The sequence below is a fragment of the Zophobas morio genome, unplaced genomic scaffold (genome assembly GCF_036711695.1).
Source record: "Zophobas morio isolate AGI-343-1 ecotype UQ-CSIRO unplaced genomic scaffold, CSIRO_AGI_Zmor_V1 ptg000006l, whole genome shotgun sequence".
Classification (NCBI taxonomy): Eukaryota; Metazoa; Arthropoda; class Insecta; order Coleoptera; family Tenebrionidae; genus Zophobas; species Zophobas morio.
In genome coordinates, this window is record NW_026972111.1 from 4773652 (window position 1) to 4791514 (window position 17863).

Consider the following 17863-nt stretch of genomic DNA (forward strand, 5'->3'; position numbering starts at 1 on the left):
CATACTGGGAACGTTACGTTAATTCAAAAAGTAATTTGTGTGTTTGAAATTAAAACATTCCCGTTTACTCGAGTTGTGTTTTTGGTAATAACAAGTGACTGTTCTTTAGAAGAAGACACATTTATTTATGTAATTATGAGAATGATAATTTAGGAGTTTAATTTCCACCATGTTCCCCCAATGATGTCATTATCTTCAAACAAGAATTTAATAATTTAGAAGAAATACAAAGTCAAAAACATTTTCAGTCCCGTTTATTTATATATATAATCATAATAAATCAGTGGCCTCTTGGAGATATAAATCACAAGTGAAAACCCTATGGACTCTTTGAATATCTAAATACCTACTAGGAACTTAAATCAAAAGGGACCAATTCAAAAATTATGAAAAAATCTTTGGTCTACAGGAGTTTGGGGAGAAAACTGACTTCTTTTTTTATACGAAACAGTAATGTTTATGAAGTATGTTTTCTGTACAGTTTATTTAAAACACAAAAAAAAAGTTTTATGAACCAACCTTTCTTACAGGAACAAAAACATAACTATGGGGAATTTCTTTAAGTGTTCAAAAAAATTGTTGGCTTCTTGGAGATGGTCCGCCATTGTTTAAGTCTGTTAAATGTTTTGTTTATATTGGCACTTAGCCTGCCACTGAGACATATAGACTATGTTGTAGGTACACTTATAACACAAATAAATTTTTATCCATTAAAAAAGTTACAGAGAAACGAGAAACGTAAAAATACAAACCATAATGGTTATTTATTAGATTTTACTTACACCACGACGCGGCGTAACAAAATGACATAAAGAAGACTAGATCAATGTTAATGTCCAAATCCATATTCACATCACTTGAGTCAGTTGTTGTTTTCTAGAAGACTGGAAGTATGTCATAATTTCTTCTTTCTTGTGTACACCTTCGCTAAAATGCTAAAGTCAAAGTAAAAATAACGAGAATATTTTTTTCTTACCTTCGCTACAGATATGTATACAGCTTCACTTGTACTCTATTTTATAATAATTGTACCGTTTTTGTTACAATTCGTGACTGATGAGGCGACGCTGGAAGATTTTTTTTGAATTTTATTTTCACGATATAGAACATATTTACCAAAATTATTTCTTCACTTTCTTGGTTGTTCCTTTTGCATCTTTAAATTGTCATAAAAATTGTTAGGAAAATATTCAGGAATGTGCTAAACGGTCTCATGCATTGCTTTTTGTTTACTTAATAACAGAGAAAACACAATTCTGTTTCATCTCAAGGTCCTATTTTATCCGTAATAGTGTGTGTACTTGTTACTAACAATTTTTCATTTTTGACCAAACTCAATAATACCTTGCGAAAAAAATTTCCAAGTCATGTATATCAAAGAAAAAGCAGAGGCGATGCGGTGATGTAAAAGAATGTTGAAGTGCTTGTTTTCCTAATTTTTTCTTTGTTCTGATATTTATATGCTGGGGATACGTTTTCATTGAATTAAGATCTAAAGTAGATTATTTTTTTTGCGATTGATTTCGGAAAAAACGTTGTACATTCCAACACGGATAAAAGCAAGTAATAAGTAGGTATACAATAAGATTCCAACGAAGAATAAAAAATATAATGTGCTGGACTTAAAAATTAAGGATAATACAACTGAATCGACACATTACTCGTACAATAACTGTTTACGTGTAGAACGGCGTTTATTAGAAAATTCACTGATAAAATTTAATATCGCGACTACATTTCTAAAGGCATCTTAAAATATAATTACCTATATATACAAAAAATGTATTTAGTATTTAACAAAATGGAGAGGCGGCACATATACCTACTGAGTAACAAAAGTAAAAGAACGCCATGAAGAAATGATAATAAAATACTTAAATTTTATATATGAGCTCAGGTTTTTTAACATAAGAACTGATTAAAATTTGAATGGTATGGGTATAGTAGTTTTAAGAAAAAATGTTTTTTCTTGTACATTGAAGAAAACTTTATCATGGTATGTAAGGCTCCTTTGATCATTTTCGCCACGTTATTGTGTTTGACGTGTTTATCACAAGGTCTGGAGTAAATCGCCGTTTAAATTTTAGCCAACTCTGTGCCTCTGATAGGCATTGCTAGGGTCACTGTAGACGATTTTGACAAAATTCTACTGTGATAGTCACGAAGCTACCCAATTTTCCCCGCATTTCAGACTTTTTGAAAGAATTTTGGCACCAAGTATAGGTGGTATAGCATGAAATAGCCCAGAATGGTGTTGTTGAAATCATTAGGTCAATGTCTTGACGTGTTAGGTTATTTCTTCAGTGTACAAGAAAAAAATTCGTACCCTGAAAACCCTTACTCTATCTATAAAATTACGATTCCTTTTTGGTGTTTTTTGCTACATTCAACTACAACCAAACTATTTGGAAAAGTTCTCGTTTGTAGAAGCACCGACTTTCTTTAAAACCTCGACAACTTTCTCGTGGCCGTTCTGGAGAGCTATGTAAAGTGGTGTCGAACCGTTTTTATTAGGACGATTAATTTCGGCGCCGACTGCAGTCAAGTATTCGACAACTTTTTTGTGACCGTTTTGTGAAGCTATGTAAAGTGGTGTCGCATCGTTTTTATTAGCGCAATTGATTTCGGCACCGACTGTCACTAAGTGTTCAACCACTTTTTTGTGACCGTTGAAAGAAGCTATGAAAAGTGGTGTCCAACCGTTATTGTTAGAGCGATTGATTTCGCTGCCCAACGTCGCCAAGTATTTGACCACTTTTTCGTGACCGTTTTGTGAAACTATATAGAGTGGTGTCGCACCGTCATTCTTAGCGCGATTAATTTCGGCACCGACTGTCGTCAAGAATTCAACAACTGTTCTGTGGCCATTTTCGGAAGCTATGTAAAGTGGTGTCGCACCGTTTTTATTAGGGCGATTGATTTCGGCGCCGACGGTCGCCAAGCATTTGACAACATTTTTATGGCCCTTGAAGGAAGCTATGAGGAGTGGTGTCCAACCGTCATTCGTAGCTTGATTGATTTCAGCGCCGACTGTCGTTAAATATTTGACAACTTTTTCGTGACCATTTTGTGAGGCTATGTAAAGTGGTGTCGCACCGTTGCTATTAGGACGATTGATTTCGGCGCCGACTGTCGCCAAAAATTCGACAACTTTTTCGTAACCGTTCTGTGAAGCTTTGAAAAGTGGTGTCACACCGTTTTTGTTAGCGCGATTGATTTCGGCGCCGACTGTCGCCAAGTATTCGACAACTTTTTTGTGACCGTTTTGTGAAGCTATGTAAAGTGGTGTCACACCGTCATTCCTAGGGCAATTGATTTCGGCGCCGACTGTAACCAAGTTTTCGACAACTTTTTCGTGACCGTTTTGTGAAGCTATGAGAAGTGGTGTCCAGCCGTCATTCGTAGAGCGATTGATACCGGCGCCGACTGTCGCCAAGTATTCGACAACTTTTTCGTGACCGTTTTGTGAAGCTATGAGAAGTGGTGTCCAGCCGTCATTCGTAGCGTGATTGATTTCAGAGCCAACTGTCGCCAAGTAATCGACAACTTTCTCGTGACCTTTTTCTGAAGCTATGTAAAGTGGTGTCGCACCGTATTTATTAGGATGATTGATTTCGGCCCCGACTGTCGTCAAATATTCGACAACTTTTTCGTGGCCGTTTTGTGAGGCTATGAGAAGTGGAGTCCAGCCGTCATTCGTAGCGCGATTGATTTCGGCGCCGATTGTCGCCAAGTAACCGACAACTTTCTCGTGACCGTTTTGTGAAGCTATGTAAAGTGGTGTAACACCGTTTTTATTAGAACGATTGATTTCGGCGCCGACTGTTGCCAAGTATTCGACAACTTTTTCGTGACCCTTGAGGGAAGCTATGAGGAATGGTGTCACACCGTTTTTATTAGGACGATTGATTTCAGCACCGACTGTCGCCAAGTATTCGACAATTTTTTCGCGACCGTTTTGTGAAGCTATGTAAAGTGGTGTCGCACCGTCATTCTTACTGCGATTGAATTCAGCGCCGAATGTTACCAAGCTTTCGACAACATCTTCGTGACCATTTTGTGAAGCTATGAGAAGTGGTGTCCAGCCTTCATTCGTAGCACGATTGACTTCAGCACCGACGGTCACCAAGTATTCAACAACTTTTTGGTGACCATTTTGTGAAGCTATGAGAAGTGGTGTCCAGCCGTCATTCGTAGCGCGATTGATTTCGGCGGCTACTGACACTAAAGATTCGACAACTTTATCGTGGCCTTTTTCTGAAGCTATGTAAAGTGGTGTGGCACCATTTTTATTAGGACGATTGATTTCGGCGCCGACTGTCGCCAAGTATTCAACTACTCTTTCGTAACCGTTTTGTGAAGCTATGAAAAGTGGTGTCACACCGTTTTTATAAGTGCAATAATTGATTTCAGCACCGACTGTCGCCAAGTAACCGACAACTTTCTCGTGACCGTTTTGTGAAGCTATGTAAAGTGGTGTCGCACCGTCATCCTTGGCGCGATTGATTGCGGCGCCGACTGTCGCCAAGTATTCAACAATTTTTTCGTGGCCTTTTTCGGAAGCTATATAAAGTGGTGTCACACCGTTTTTGTTAGCGCGATTGATTTCGGCGCCGAATGTTGCCAAGTATTTGACAACTTCTTCGTGACCGTTTTGTGAAGCTATGAGAAGTGGTGTCCACCCGTCATTCGTAGCCCGATTGACTTCGGCGTCGACTCTCGTCAAGTATTCGACAACTTTTTCGTGACCGTTTTGTGAAGCTATAAAAATTGGTGTCACACCGTTTTTATAAGCGCGATTGATTTCGGCGCCGGCTGTCGTCAGATATTCGACAACTTTTTCGTGACCGTTGAAGGAAGCTATGAGAAGTGGTGTCCAGCCGTCATTCGTAGCGCGATTGATTTCAGCGCCGACTGTCGTCAGATATTCGACAACTTTTTCGTGACCTTTTTCAGAAGCTATATAAAGCGGTGTCGCACCGTTCTTACTAGGACGATTGATTTCGGCACCGACTGTCGTCAAGAATTCGACAACTTTTTCGTGACCGTTTTGTGAAGCTATGTAAAGTGGTGTCGCACCGTCATTCTTGGCGCCATTGACTTCGACGCCGACTTTTGCTAAGCATTTGACAACTTCTTCGTAACCGTTTTGTGAAGCTATATGAAGTGGAGTGTCACCGTCATTCGTAGCGCGATTGATATCGGCGCCAACTGTCGCCAAGTACTTGACAACTTCTTTGTGACCGTTTTCTGAAGCTATGTAAAGTGGTGTCGCACCGTTATCCTTAGCGCGATTGATTTCGGCGCCGACTGTGGTCAAGTATTCGACAATCTTTTCGTGACCGTTTTGTGAAGCTATGTGAAGTGGTGTCCAGCCGTCATTCTCAGGTCGATTGATTTCAGCGCCGACCGTCGTCAAGTATTCGACAACTTTTTCGTGACCATTTTGTGAAGCTAAGTAAAGTGGTGTTGCACCGTCAGTGTTATCGCTATTGATTTCGGCGCCGACTGTCCCCAAGTATTCGACAACGTTTTCGTGACCGTTTTGTGCAGCTATGTGAAGTGGTGTCCAGCCGTCTTTGTCAGGCCGATTGATTTCAGCGCCGATCGTCGTCAAGTATTCGACAATTTTTTTGTGACCTTTTTGTGAAGCTATATGAAGTGGTGTCGCACCGTCATTCAAAACGAGATTGATGTCAGCGCCGATTGTCGCCAAGTATTCGACAACTCTTTCGTAACCGTTGTGTGAAGCTATGAGAAGTGGTGTCCAACCGTCATTCGTAGCGCGATTGATTTCGGCGCCGACTGTCGTCAAGTATTTGACAACTTTTTCGTGGCCCTTCTCGGAAGCAATGTAAAGTGGTGTCGCACCGTTGTTATTAGGGCGATTGATTTCGGCACCGACGTTCGCCAAGTATTCTACAACTTTTTCGTGACCATTTTCTGAACCTATGTAAAGCGGTGTCTCACCGTCATTCATAGTGCGATTGATTTCGGCCCCGACTGTCGCCAAGTATTCGACAACTTTTTCGTTACCTCTCAAGGAAGCTCTGTGAAGTGGTGTCGCACCGTTAATCTCAGCGCGATTGATTTCGGCGCCTGATATCGACAAATATTCGACAACTTTTTCGTGACCGTTCAAGGAAGCTATGTGAAGTGGTGTCACACCGTCAATCTCAGCACGATTGATTTCGGCACCGACTGTCGCCAAGTATTCGACAACTTTTTCGTGACCGCTGAAGGAAGCTATGTGAAGTGCTACCATGCCGTCTTTCTCAGCAAGATTGATTTCAGCGCCGACTGTCGTCAAGTATTCGACAACCTTTTCGTGACCGTTGAAGGAAGCTATGTGAAGTGGTGTCCAACCGTCATTATCAGGGCGATTAATTTCGGCGCCGACTGTCGCCAAGTATTCGACAACTCTTTCGTGGCCCATTTCAGAAGCTACGAAAAGTGGTGTCTGACCATTTATATTACCTTGATTAATGTCAGCACCTGCCTCCACTAAACATACGAAGGAGCTGTCAACACCACCACGATTATCGTTGTGGATATTTTCGGACACAACGTGAAGCGGTCTCTCATCAATTTTATTGGGTTTATTAGTTTCGTCATTTAAACATACCAAGTATTGAACAATTTTCAAATGGCCACTCTTGCTCGCTAATATTAGAGGTGTTTCAGCATTTTCCGCAGTAACAAATTTGGTTTCGTTCCCGCGATTTTTCCTGGTATTTTTTTCTTGTACAGTAAACAGCTCGCACACTTGATCGTATCCAAGTAAAGAAGAATAATATAAAATATTAATTATATCGTTAAGGGAACTTGACTGACGATCCGGTTCATTTTTTTTTGCTTGAAGTAATATTATTTCCGCCCCTAAACTCTCACTTTTTCTGGCATAAGACAACGGTGTCGTATCTAGCAAACTATCGTGTTCTTCAATATTATTCTTGCCCTGCAAAAATTTAACTGTTTCAAAATATGCTTCGGTTTCTGCTTGTTTATCGAAATTGCTGTCTTCATTCACAATACACTTCCCATTTTCAACCGTTACTTTTAGACGCGGATGTCTTTGTCCCCATGAAGAAATCAGATGTAAAGCACTTCTACCACCTTTATCTTTACATGTTAACGTTTCTTTATCATAAGTTTTAAGTTGTTCATATTTCTTATACAGGACAGCAATGTGAGCTTTACAATTTTTGACTAACAACATGTCGAAGAAAAAACGAACATTATTGTATTTTGCGTCGAACAATAAATCCCCAAGTATATCGCGCACGGTATTTAAATTTTTTGAAAAATATGTCGCAACTAAGTATTCAGCAAAAGAACCATGAATAAAATGTGCCACATCATTTTGGAATTCACTTACAAGACCAACAGACACACATTTTGGTAAATTTTTTTCTTTATGTTGTTCACAGTCGACATTTAATCGTTTCAGTATTTCTTCCGAAAATATTACTTTAAGTGCCACTCTCTCGTAATTACCTAAAATCTCCTGTTTTTCTTCGCGAATTCTACTAACCATGTGAGGATTTTTAAAATCAAAGGCCAATTTATCTTTGTAAAAATTATTAAATTTCTCATCAATGAAGTATTCATATAAATCAGTCAAGAGAAATTTATTTTTCATTAGTTTCGAATACTTGTCACTGTTTTGACGAAACAATTCAGTAACCATGAAGATTTGAAGCGGAATCCCCAAGATATTAACGTGTTCAATAATCGCGAAGGACGATTTGATTTTTTCAATAGCGATCTCAATTTTGTCTATAGAAATGAAAGAAGCTAAACGTTTTCTTATATAATTTTGTTGTTCTTGTTCGTCAAACTGATTTATACTAAGTGCCACCACATTGAATTTTTTTTCTAGAAATGGTTTTAATTGTGTTCTACTAGTAACCCACTGAAAGATACCTCTTGCTGAGAAATCAAGGATTATTTTCGACACAGCTTCTAAATTTTCTCCCATAATTTCATCGAGCGCATCCCACACGTAAACAACATTATTTTTCTCTACACACATTTCAAAAAATCTTTGTTCGAATCTTTTGAGTAACCGACATTTTTCATTTACGATAAATTTTTCAAATAAATCTGTATATTTAGTTGTTTTAGAAAACTTACGATTGTATAAAAATGAGTGCACATCGGTAGGACTGATTAGAATTGTCCAATATTTCGGTGAACATTTATTTTTGCAGCTTTTCATTAATTCGGATTTCCCCATGCCTGTATCGCCGCATATTAGATTTATGTTATTATCTAACCGAGAAGACCATAGTTCGTTTTCGTTCGTACAGTATTTTTCGCGTAACTTATAAACCTCTAAATCACTAACATCGCCTGTGCTTTTAATCCATTCTAAATTGCAATCATTGGAAAGTTTAAAATAGTGAATTTGTTTAGCTTCTCTATTTTCATTGTAAATTTGTTCTAGTTCTAAATCACTAAAATTTTTATTACCTATATAAACTGTATTCCTAAAATTTGATTTTTCAGAATTAAAGTTATTTTTATATTGAATTGAATTAGATTTAGACGCATAAAGTTCATTTGCTTCAATTTCCAAACTCTGATTTTTTATCTGTAAGAAGTTACTGATATCAATCAGTTTACACTGCTTTAGTTTGTCTTTAACCTTATCAAAATTATTGGTGCAATTTAAAACAATAATTGTGTGTTCCCAAAATTTTTCTAGGTATTTAATGTTAATAATATTTCGGAAAAGACTGCGCTCAATGTAAGGTTCAGGAAGAATCTCTTTTTCTCCTCCTATATAACACGGACCGTTTAGCATTTCCACTAAGTTGTCCGTTGTGACACTTTCTAAGAATTTATCGCTATTTTCAAAAGCTGTTGCAAGATTAAGTTCTCCTTTCCCTTGGATCGATATGGTAAAATTTTGCATGAATTTTTGGCGTAAGTCAGGTTTCCGATTCAAGTTTGATAGATTTTGGAACACGGAATAGATTTTCATCCACTCCTCATTCTTGCCTTCGCCAATTAGGATGAACTTTTTATCAGGACAGAGCTGGATGGCCTTTTCGACGTTCTCATGTTGACGTATTATTAATGGACACTTGTCTGCTAACCATAATAGTTGAATAAATATCCTTGGATCTATTTTGTCGATGTTTGTATTATCAATATAACTGACTGCTGGAAAGTACCTTTTTCTTATTTTATTTAAATCTATAAAGTCAAACTTTTTTCCTTTTCTGTCATCCCACACTGCTTTAAGCTTTTCGTACGATTCTTTTTCAAGAAACGTAATGTCGAAAAAGGAAACGGCTTCTTGAAATATCTTCACTTTATCGTTAACGGAGTTGACATTAATTGAGCCAGAAAATAGGGGTTCAATATGGGAAGATAGAAGCAATAGAGCGATTACACGTTCCATCCACTTTTTGTTTAGCTTTTGTTTGTTGCCTCCTTGGATATTCCACTCAGATAGTGTTCTGAGGAATTTTTCGAATGTTTCTTCATCCGAACAATATGTTGTTTTGAATTTTTCAGCTACACTGTTTTTCAGGCTTCCAACTGTTTTTTGATCGGTGTACAGATAGAATTTACTAAAAAACCTTTGATATTCTAGAATCTTGAGACGCATTTCTGCATTCCAATCTTCTTCTATTATCTTAAACTGATACGCACAATCTATCTCTGCAAGTTCTAAAAAAGCTTTTACTTTAACAGGAGTAATAGAAAATTCTTCTTCTTCCAGTTGAATTGTTGTATTGTCGTCACACTTGAAAGGTCTGTTAGTAAATAGTATAAATTCGTCAACCTCTTTCTTTATTTCTTGAAAACTTTTGAAATATTTGAGAATGCCGAAATCTCCTTTTTTCGAGATCAAATTTTTTGTGGATAATATTCTATTTTCGGTGTGTTTTAGCTGAACTGCTTTTATTTCGTTTCTCTTATCCGACTCAGTTTTAATAACTATGTCATCAAAAGCTCCGAATCCTTCTTCATTTGACGAAATATGAAAGTTCTTTGTTTCGACGTCTTTTACTAGTTCTAGGAGAACAAAAGCGAGAACCACATCCTCATATTCCTTCCCCCTATCCGTGGTTCCGCTTCGTTTTTTAAAATTCTGGAAAGGAATAAAGAATTGGAATATGCAAGAACAGACTCCATAAAATTTCATGTGAATATAAACACGGAAATACAAGCACACAAAAATAAAATATAACAAGATTGTGTACAATTGAATTGATCAACTTTGAAGAAACTATAAAATTCGAGGGAAAATGGCAATATTTTAAGGAGAAAAAAAGTTATACAAATTGTGACTTAACCAAAAATACGATGCATTTTTCACCTTTTATTGTGCCACCACAAGACCATAAGGGACATAGCAAAGACGCAAAAAATTATGAAAATATAGTTAAAGTTGACTACTATAACATAACAATTAATGGGAAAGAATGGAAGTGGAAGAACTAGAATAAGAGATTAGAAGAATTTGGCGATTTGATAGCAAAAGCACAAATACTACCTTTGTTTAGCCTCGGGAAGTAAAAAACAAACTTGGTTTAAATTTTTATAATAATTTTTATGGATTGATATTAGAAATGAATATTCTTCATATGCTATTTTTCTAAGTTTATTTATAAAGTGGCATTTAGTCAAGAACATTTCAACGACCTACTTGGTATAAAAAACATTCTCCATTTGTGAGAGCTATATCAAAAATTTTATCTGCAAATTTAACAGACCACGGAAAGAGGTAAAATTTAAGTAATTTTTAAACACATTTTATGCAAATAAAGCGTCTCGGAATCAAGGAAAGTTGTATCAAAATTTGAATAATTTGGCAAAAGATACCTAAACTTACCGTTAGTAAAAATGTTATCCATTTTTAATGTCAAGAAAGCACTCGAGAAATTCTTTAAGGTAACTTTCACGAGAAAAGTTTTCATAAAAGAAAAGAAAAACCTGAACAATTAGAATGTTAATTGATCTAAACTTTTATCATCACAGTTTAACACTTACTTCTATTTTAACTAGCCAAATTTTTGTTGTACGAATAAAAGAATAAAATAAAAATAAAATATATGTGGACGATGTACGAAAAGAAACACTTACGAGTACCTCGATGTCCTCCATTTCTAGGGTTGAAATCACTAGTAAGCTGTAGCTAGAAAATTTTTTACTAAACTGATATCAACTAAAAACGTTCGCTTATATTTATAGACCGTACTAAAGGATTATTTTTTGATAAGATAAATACATCTTTAAAGTCACGTAAAGGAGGATTCCACTCTCACGTTCGGGACATTTGTAATAATAATTTTTTGTAAAACTTAGTCATATTAGTTTTATCAAGCGGAAATGACCACAATGGCGGCTACCTTAGAAAAATTGGTTTTTTCTTTTAACAATCTTGGTCACCATAATGACAAAACTAAACTTAATCAATAACAAACAAATAAATTACAACGAATTACATGACTTTTTAATATTTTGTAAATCTATAGTAAAGTCTAGAGCATTTTTTCGAAATTTCAGTGGACTGATTCCGAATGCAGTGATATAATCCAATTCCTGCCAAACATTTTGACATAGGTCAATTTATTTATGTGACATCTATGTTGTAGTGACTACGAGTTTTAAGAACTTTTTGTAATTTCCAGTGACGTCAGCAATTGTTCCATAAGTGTCAGGTGTTATTTTTATCAAATGTTAGAGGCTATTTAAGACACTACTTAAGATTAGGTGGTTTCGGTTTCGTGTAGTTTTTCAACATACCAAAACTTGTGCATTATTTAGTAAGTGTTTTAAATAAAATTTCCTGATAATTCGATTTAATCTGTGATCACGATCAAACAAGATGAGCCAAAGTCTTAACGATTTATCATGTTTAAAAATTAATTTTAGGATACTTGTGTGCTGTTCAAGGATAGTTGTTAAAGTCTACAAAACAATTACGTAATACTATTATTTATCATGGTATTATAGATTTAAAAAAAATTGTCTTTAATTATTACTTTTAAAGTCCGACTTTGGCAAATCGTGATCTTATACGGAAATGCAAAGATACAATATGTTAAAGTTAACAATTTACACAAACATAACATTTACTTAAATGTAAAATTATTTCTCAGTAAATTTCGGGATTTGTTGATGACTTGAGATAGTTTAACTTGCCGAGCGTGCGTAAGTTAAGGTAGTATAGTTGGATTCATGTATCTTTTGACACACGTGACCGAAGTATCATACAAGCTCAGACAGAACCTACCATAAGAATCTTTGTTTTAAGGATTATAGAAACGAAGAGCCAGACAAATAGTATGTCTACCGAAATTAGGCCAAATTACGCTCTACGTCAGTTATTCTCTTCCACAAAGTTCCTTGAATTAGAAAAAGATAAAATACGTAATAAATGCGTCCACATAGTGCGACAGGAACTGATGTAGTCAATCTAGTGACTGATACATCGATTTTTCATCAAACGCCACTGTCATTTTTGGTTTTACTCAGAGTGATTAATCGCAGTTTTTCGTTGTTCTATTCAAGTTTTCTATTCAGTTCTTCGTAAAGTTCGTTGGTTGTTAGGATTCTTGTTTTGTTGTCCTATTTTTTATGTTTTGTTATCTTATTTTTTGTTCGTGTTTGGTCTACAACATGACGGGCAAACGTTTGAGTTCCCGTGCCCTGGACATCGTGCCCAACTTTATAGAGTATTTTGCTCTTGAGAAGGAAAACGGTGGTCCTTTAATCTCATTAAATGGTACAGAACGAGTAAGTAAGTAAAAACCACTTGAAGGTTCATGGTTAATAATTTCGCTCAAATTTTTAGCGAGTTGCAGATGCTCTAGGCGTTACTCGCCGAACTCAAAAAGAAAGACTCGGCGTTCTTCCCAGTCCGGCAAAATCACGACCCAATCGGAAAGCACCGAAACCAAAAGACCTGCCTGAGCTTACACAATTGTGTCATGTTGACGTTATGAACATTGTCATCTTTTTGACTAATTACTACAAAGTAACAGTTATTAGTTCGGACGTTAGCTTTTGGTCACGTGGTAAAAAGATACATGAATCCAACTATATTGCAAAAAGGTGCAGCCGATGGATGGCTCCTTTCTTGTTTTCTCGACGTTTCATGCCCCTAGAGTACGACAAAGTAGCTCTCTGGTTTTCGTCTGTCTGCATTCTGTCTGTTATCTGTCATCTGTGTCAATTTGTATTGGACAGATAATCTCTAAAACTACTGATATTAAAAATTGTGTACTTTTAGTCGCATGTATTGATAAGGAAAGTACTGCCTGGACCGTCAAACCAATTTCTGGGTTAAAGTAACATTAAAAAACTGGTTCTCGTTCATAAAATATTATATTTTTTAAATATTTGACAAAGTTTTAAGTTTCTTGTACATACGGTTGCTTGTACCTTAACCTATACAGAAGTGGTACAAAAAATGAGCTAACAACACAACGCACAATCTAACATGAACTTTACTGTGGGCGAGTTTTCTGTTAACAACACTACAAAAGAGACGATTCATATTCGATTTTTTTTTAAATATTAGTTACAAAACAACAACATATTCAACAACAAACGAAAATTTTTTTGTCGTCTTTTTCCCTGGATCCGTTTTTTGTTGGTTGCACGTACTGACATTAATACACAACAAATATGATGTAAGTTACGAGAGATTTCTGCTAGCAGCAAATATTTTCTTGTGGGATCGCAGGCTAATTGGCCCTCTTCGTCCAGATACGCAAAAATCTTCCTGACGATGTAACGTAGGAGTAGCGTTTCTCCCAAAAGTGGAATTGTTTGCTTGTCGATAAGTTTTCCTATGTTTTCGTGCAACTTTTCATGTACGAGTAAACTGAACGTTTGAAGTTTTTCTTGCCAGGATGTTAGGTCGAAAAAGTGATGCTATAAAACAAAAATGTAACATAAATATAAACATGAGATGTAGTTGCAAACAGCGTCTCATCTCCAGGCCAATGAAATGATTTATTAAGGTGGAGCTTGTGCGAGTGGGAGGAGCCTCAGCAATATTGCTTTGTAGATATGATTCTCATCTCGGGTATGCTTATTTAACACCGGCTTAATATTTTCTAGATACTTTGTTTAACAACTGATCTATTTTCTCACCAACGGTTTAAGGATTTGCCTAAGGTTCTAATAAAATAATAATGTTGTCATTAATTAACAGCATTAAGAGTGGTCACCAGAATGAAGAGGGGGTGGGTGGGCGGGGCTATTGCTTTCTTGTAAAAGACGCAGTAAGGGATATTTAAACTTAGCCCCACCCACCCACCCGTCTGTTTTGCCTAAAAAAATGAAGAGAGAAAAAATTGTACAAATAGGTGTCAACAAAAACACAAAAGAAAGGCGAAAAAATATGTCAAAACGTACGAGGAATTGTCAAAATAAACAGAGTCAAAAAATAAAAAGAGTGAAAAATAGGAGGAAAAAGAGGGACAAAAAAGTCAAAAGAATGACAAAAATAGCGGAAAGAAAGGTGACACAAAAGGAAACAAAAAAGAAAAAAAGACTACAATTAAAGGAGGAAAAAGAAGAAATAAATGGTACAAAAAGGTAACAAAAAGAAGACAACTAGGGAAAAAAGACGCCAAAAGTAGATAAAAAAGAAAAAATGCGACAAAAAAGAAGCAACATTAAAGGAGTCAAAAACATTAGCAAAAAATTTGACAAAAGACATAAAAGGGAACAAAAAACACGGAAAAAGCGACAATAATGCCAATGAAAAAAAAAGTAAAAAATACATAAAAAGGCAATAACAAGAGTTAAGAACTGGGGGATAGGAAAGCGACAAAAAAGTTACTGCAAGTTGGAAAAGGATGAAAAAATGGCATTATAAATGGAACAAAATGAAGGAAAGCAAAAGTCGATAAAAAAGCAACAAAAAACACGAAAAAAAGAACAAAGGAAAAGATAACCAAATAATATATGACAAAAAATATGATAAAAAATAACAGATAAATAGAGTAAACAAGAAATGGTGACAGAAGAGGCAAAAAAGGAAGAAAAAAATATGACAAAAATTACATTGAAAATAAGAGAAAAAACAAATGAAAATAAAATAAAAAGAGTCAAAAATGGGAGGAAAAAGAGGGATAAAAAAGAATGTAAATGAAGGAAGTCAAAAAACGTAAGAAAAAAACTGACAAAAAAAGGCACAAGAAAATCTAAAAATCCCAGAACAATAAAAGCGAAAAAAAGGTGACAAAAAATGCCACTGAAAAAAATTGGAGAAAAAATACAAGAAATAAAAAATGAAAAAAAAGTCATAAAAAAACTACAAAAAATAAGATAAGAAAAGTGACAGAAAATACTTCAAAAAGCGGCAAAAAACGCGAAAAACCAAACCAAACTAAAGGGAGTTGTTACCAAAAATTGAGACTAAACAACAGAAGTGAGGAAGAAGTTGATCAAAAGTACGGGATCAAAAAAGACCAAAAAATTTAATTGAATATAAGGGTTAAAACAATGAAACTAAAGAAAAAAAGAAAGCGGGAAAAAAAGGTGACAAAAAGCGAACAAAAAAGAAGAAAAAAGAGTGGTACGTACAAAAAATTGCACTAAAAAAAGAGTAAAAAAACTTAGACTACAATAAAAGGAGTAAAAAAAAAGAAATAAATGGTACAAAAATGTAACAAAAAGAAGACAACGAAGGGAAAAAGATGTCAAAATGTGGATGAAAACGAAGAAATGCGACAAAAAAGAAGCAAAATCAAAGGTGTCAAAACATTATAAAAAAAAATTGGCAAAAGTCATAAAAGGCAACAAAAAAAAACGAAAAAAGCTGACAATAATGCCACTGCAAAAAAGAGTAAAAAACACTTAAAAGGTTAATAAGAAAAAAACAATAAAAGGGTATAAGGAAGGTCAAAAAGCCTCAATGCAAGGCGAAACGAAGGCGAAAAAAATACCAAAAAAAAGCTACAAAAAAGGGAAAAAAAGACGACAAAGAAATGTGATAAAAAATAAGAGACAAACAGCGGTGAAGAGGCGACAATAAAGGCACGAAAAAGAAGAAAAATAAGATGACAAAAAAAGAGTGTAAATAAAGAGGCAAACAACGTAAGGAAAAAAGGTGACAAGAAAGGCCACAAGCAAAAGTAAAAAAGAAAGTAGAACAAAAAACGCGTCAAAAGAGCGCGAAAAAAGATTACACCAAAAAGAGAGTCTAAAACGTCAGAAAAAATGATTATTCACAGGAGAACAATTTAGTTTTCAAAAAAAAGAAGTATTGTGTAATTATACTTCTATGTTTGTTGATATTGCTGAGGGAATAATTTTTTCATTCGGGGAAAAATTATTTAAAATATGACGTCATCAACACATAATTCAAGTTCTGCTTACCAGTAAGAAACGAAGCATTGTTCTTTTGGACTTTTTCCTTTCGCGTGAAGAGTTTTTCGCGCAAACGCTCGGAATAGCCACTCTAGAGAGCTCTCTCGATGTCCTAGAAAAAATATATTTATAAGAACTAACATTGATAGATGACAACACAAACAGTTTTTTAAAAACTAAATTAGTAACATCATACTCGTTAATCCAAAGAGCAATTTGTGTTTTGGTAAGAACAAGTACCTGTTCTTTAGAAAATGACACATTTATCTATGTTATTATCGTAATGAAACATTCCAGAATGATAATTTAGAAGTTTCAGTGACTCAAGAATGATTGAACAAAAATGTTAGTAATCGAGGATACACGAACTGGACAATGAAGAAGTTCGTTCAAATTATTTCCTTAGAGCATAGCAAGCATCCAGAATGAGAGCTATTATAGCCACGCTAATATAGTACGAAGAGACCGAGTACAGAATATTTTTAACTTTTCATGTTTAATTATATTCTTTACCGACCTGATTCTTAATCAGAAAGAGGAGGAGATGTATGTATTCGTTTACACCATTATGCGCTCCTAGAACAAACCCATAGCAAAAAGAACCGCAGTCCTGTTATTTTGACGCCTTGTTTGCACACTCCATCCCTATTTTTCTAACAGTGACTTATTAAAGTTACCAAAAGAGAGCTCAATTTTCTAAATTAACAAAGTGAAATTAGTGAAAAGGACACACATGTTGACGTTGTAATATCATCGATATAGAATATATTACTGAATTTATTCACAACAACACTTGATTTGAAACAGTAACATTTGTCAAATGTGTTTTCTATACAGTTTACTGAAAACAAAAAAAAATATGAACCAACCTTTCTTCCAGGAACAAAATTATAACTGTGCAGAACTGTTCTGGAAGGGGAATTTCTTGAAGTGTTCTAAAAGATCTTTAGTTTCTTGAAGGTGATCCTACATTCCCTAAGCCTATTAAATGTATTGTTGAATTTGGGCACTTAGTATAGGTACCACTATAAAAAAAGTGTTGTTAGTAAATTCAATAACACAAACAAATTCATAATCATTAAAATAAAAGGGAAAAATATGAAAATACTAAACATAATAATTATTTGTTAGAATTGACGAAGTTTTACTTACACTACGGCGAGGAGTAATAAAGTAACAACCACAGATGCATCATTTTGGAGACTTCAGCGTCAATTTCCAAACCCATATTCACAACATCACTTGAGTCAGTTTTGTTTTCTAGAAGACTGGAAGTATTTAATAATTTCTTCTTGCTTGTGTACGTCTTTGCTAGAATGCTTAAGTCAAAGTAAAAATAACGATGCTATTTTTTTCTTATCTTCGCTATATATATGTACAGCTTCACTTGTAGTCCAGTTTGTAATAAGGCTATATTTTTGCTACAATTTGTGCCTGATGAGGTAACTGAAGAAGCGATTCTGGAAGATACTTTTTGCATTGTGTTTTCACGATATAGAACATATTTACCTAA

At 35.2% G+C, this 17863-nt stretch overlaps 3 protein-coding genes across 7 annotated transcripts in view; all 3 read right to left on the reverse strand.

Annotated features, from left to right (window-relative positions):
• Positions 1–17863, reverse strand: part of LOC135123361 (uncharacterized) — a 127264-nt gene that overhangs the window by 43657 nt on the left and 65744 nt on the right. Inside the window, exons 3-7 of one of the 5 annotated variants that reach the window (XM_064047946.1) lie at positions 17503–17810; positions 17220–17375; positions 16868–17046; positions 16360–16462; positions 13332–13902 (exon numbers count right to left, since the gene is read on the reverse strand). The exons of 1 other annotated variant lie outside the window; for it this stretch is intronic. The gene's annotated coding sequence lies outside the window, so the exon portion shown is untranslated. Of the gene's footprint in view, positions 1–13331; positions 13903–16359; positions 16463–16867; positions 17047–17219; positions 17376–17502; positions 17811–17863 lie in introns of those variants that run through there. 3 more of the 5 variants (XM_064047945.1, XM_064047938.1, XM_064047944.1) reach the window with 3 other exon arrangements.
• LOC135123368 (uncharacterized) overlaps positions 1–17863 on the reverse strand; it is an 88691-nt gene that overhangs the window by 34698 nt on the left and 36130 nt on the right. The window lies entirely within an intron of this gene.
• On the reverse strand, positions 1951–8556 carry LOC135123358 (serine/threonine-protein phosphatase 6 regulatory ankyrin repeat subunit A-like). Its single transcript, XM_064047928.1, has one exon. It carries the CDS (start codon positions 8237–8239, stop codon positions 2402–2404), a length of 5838 nt encoding a protein of 1945 aa, XP_063903998.1. The 5' UTR covers positions 8240–8556; the 3' UTR covers positions 1951–2401.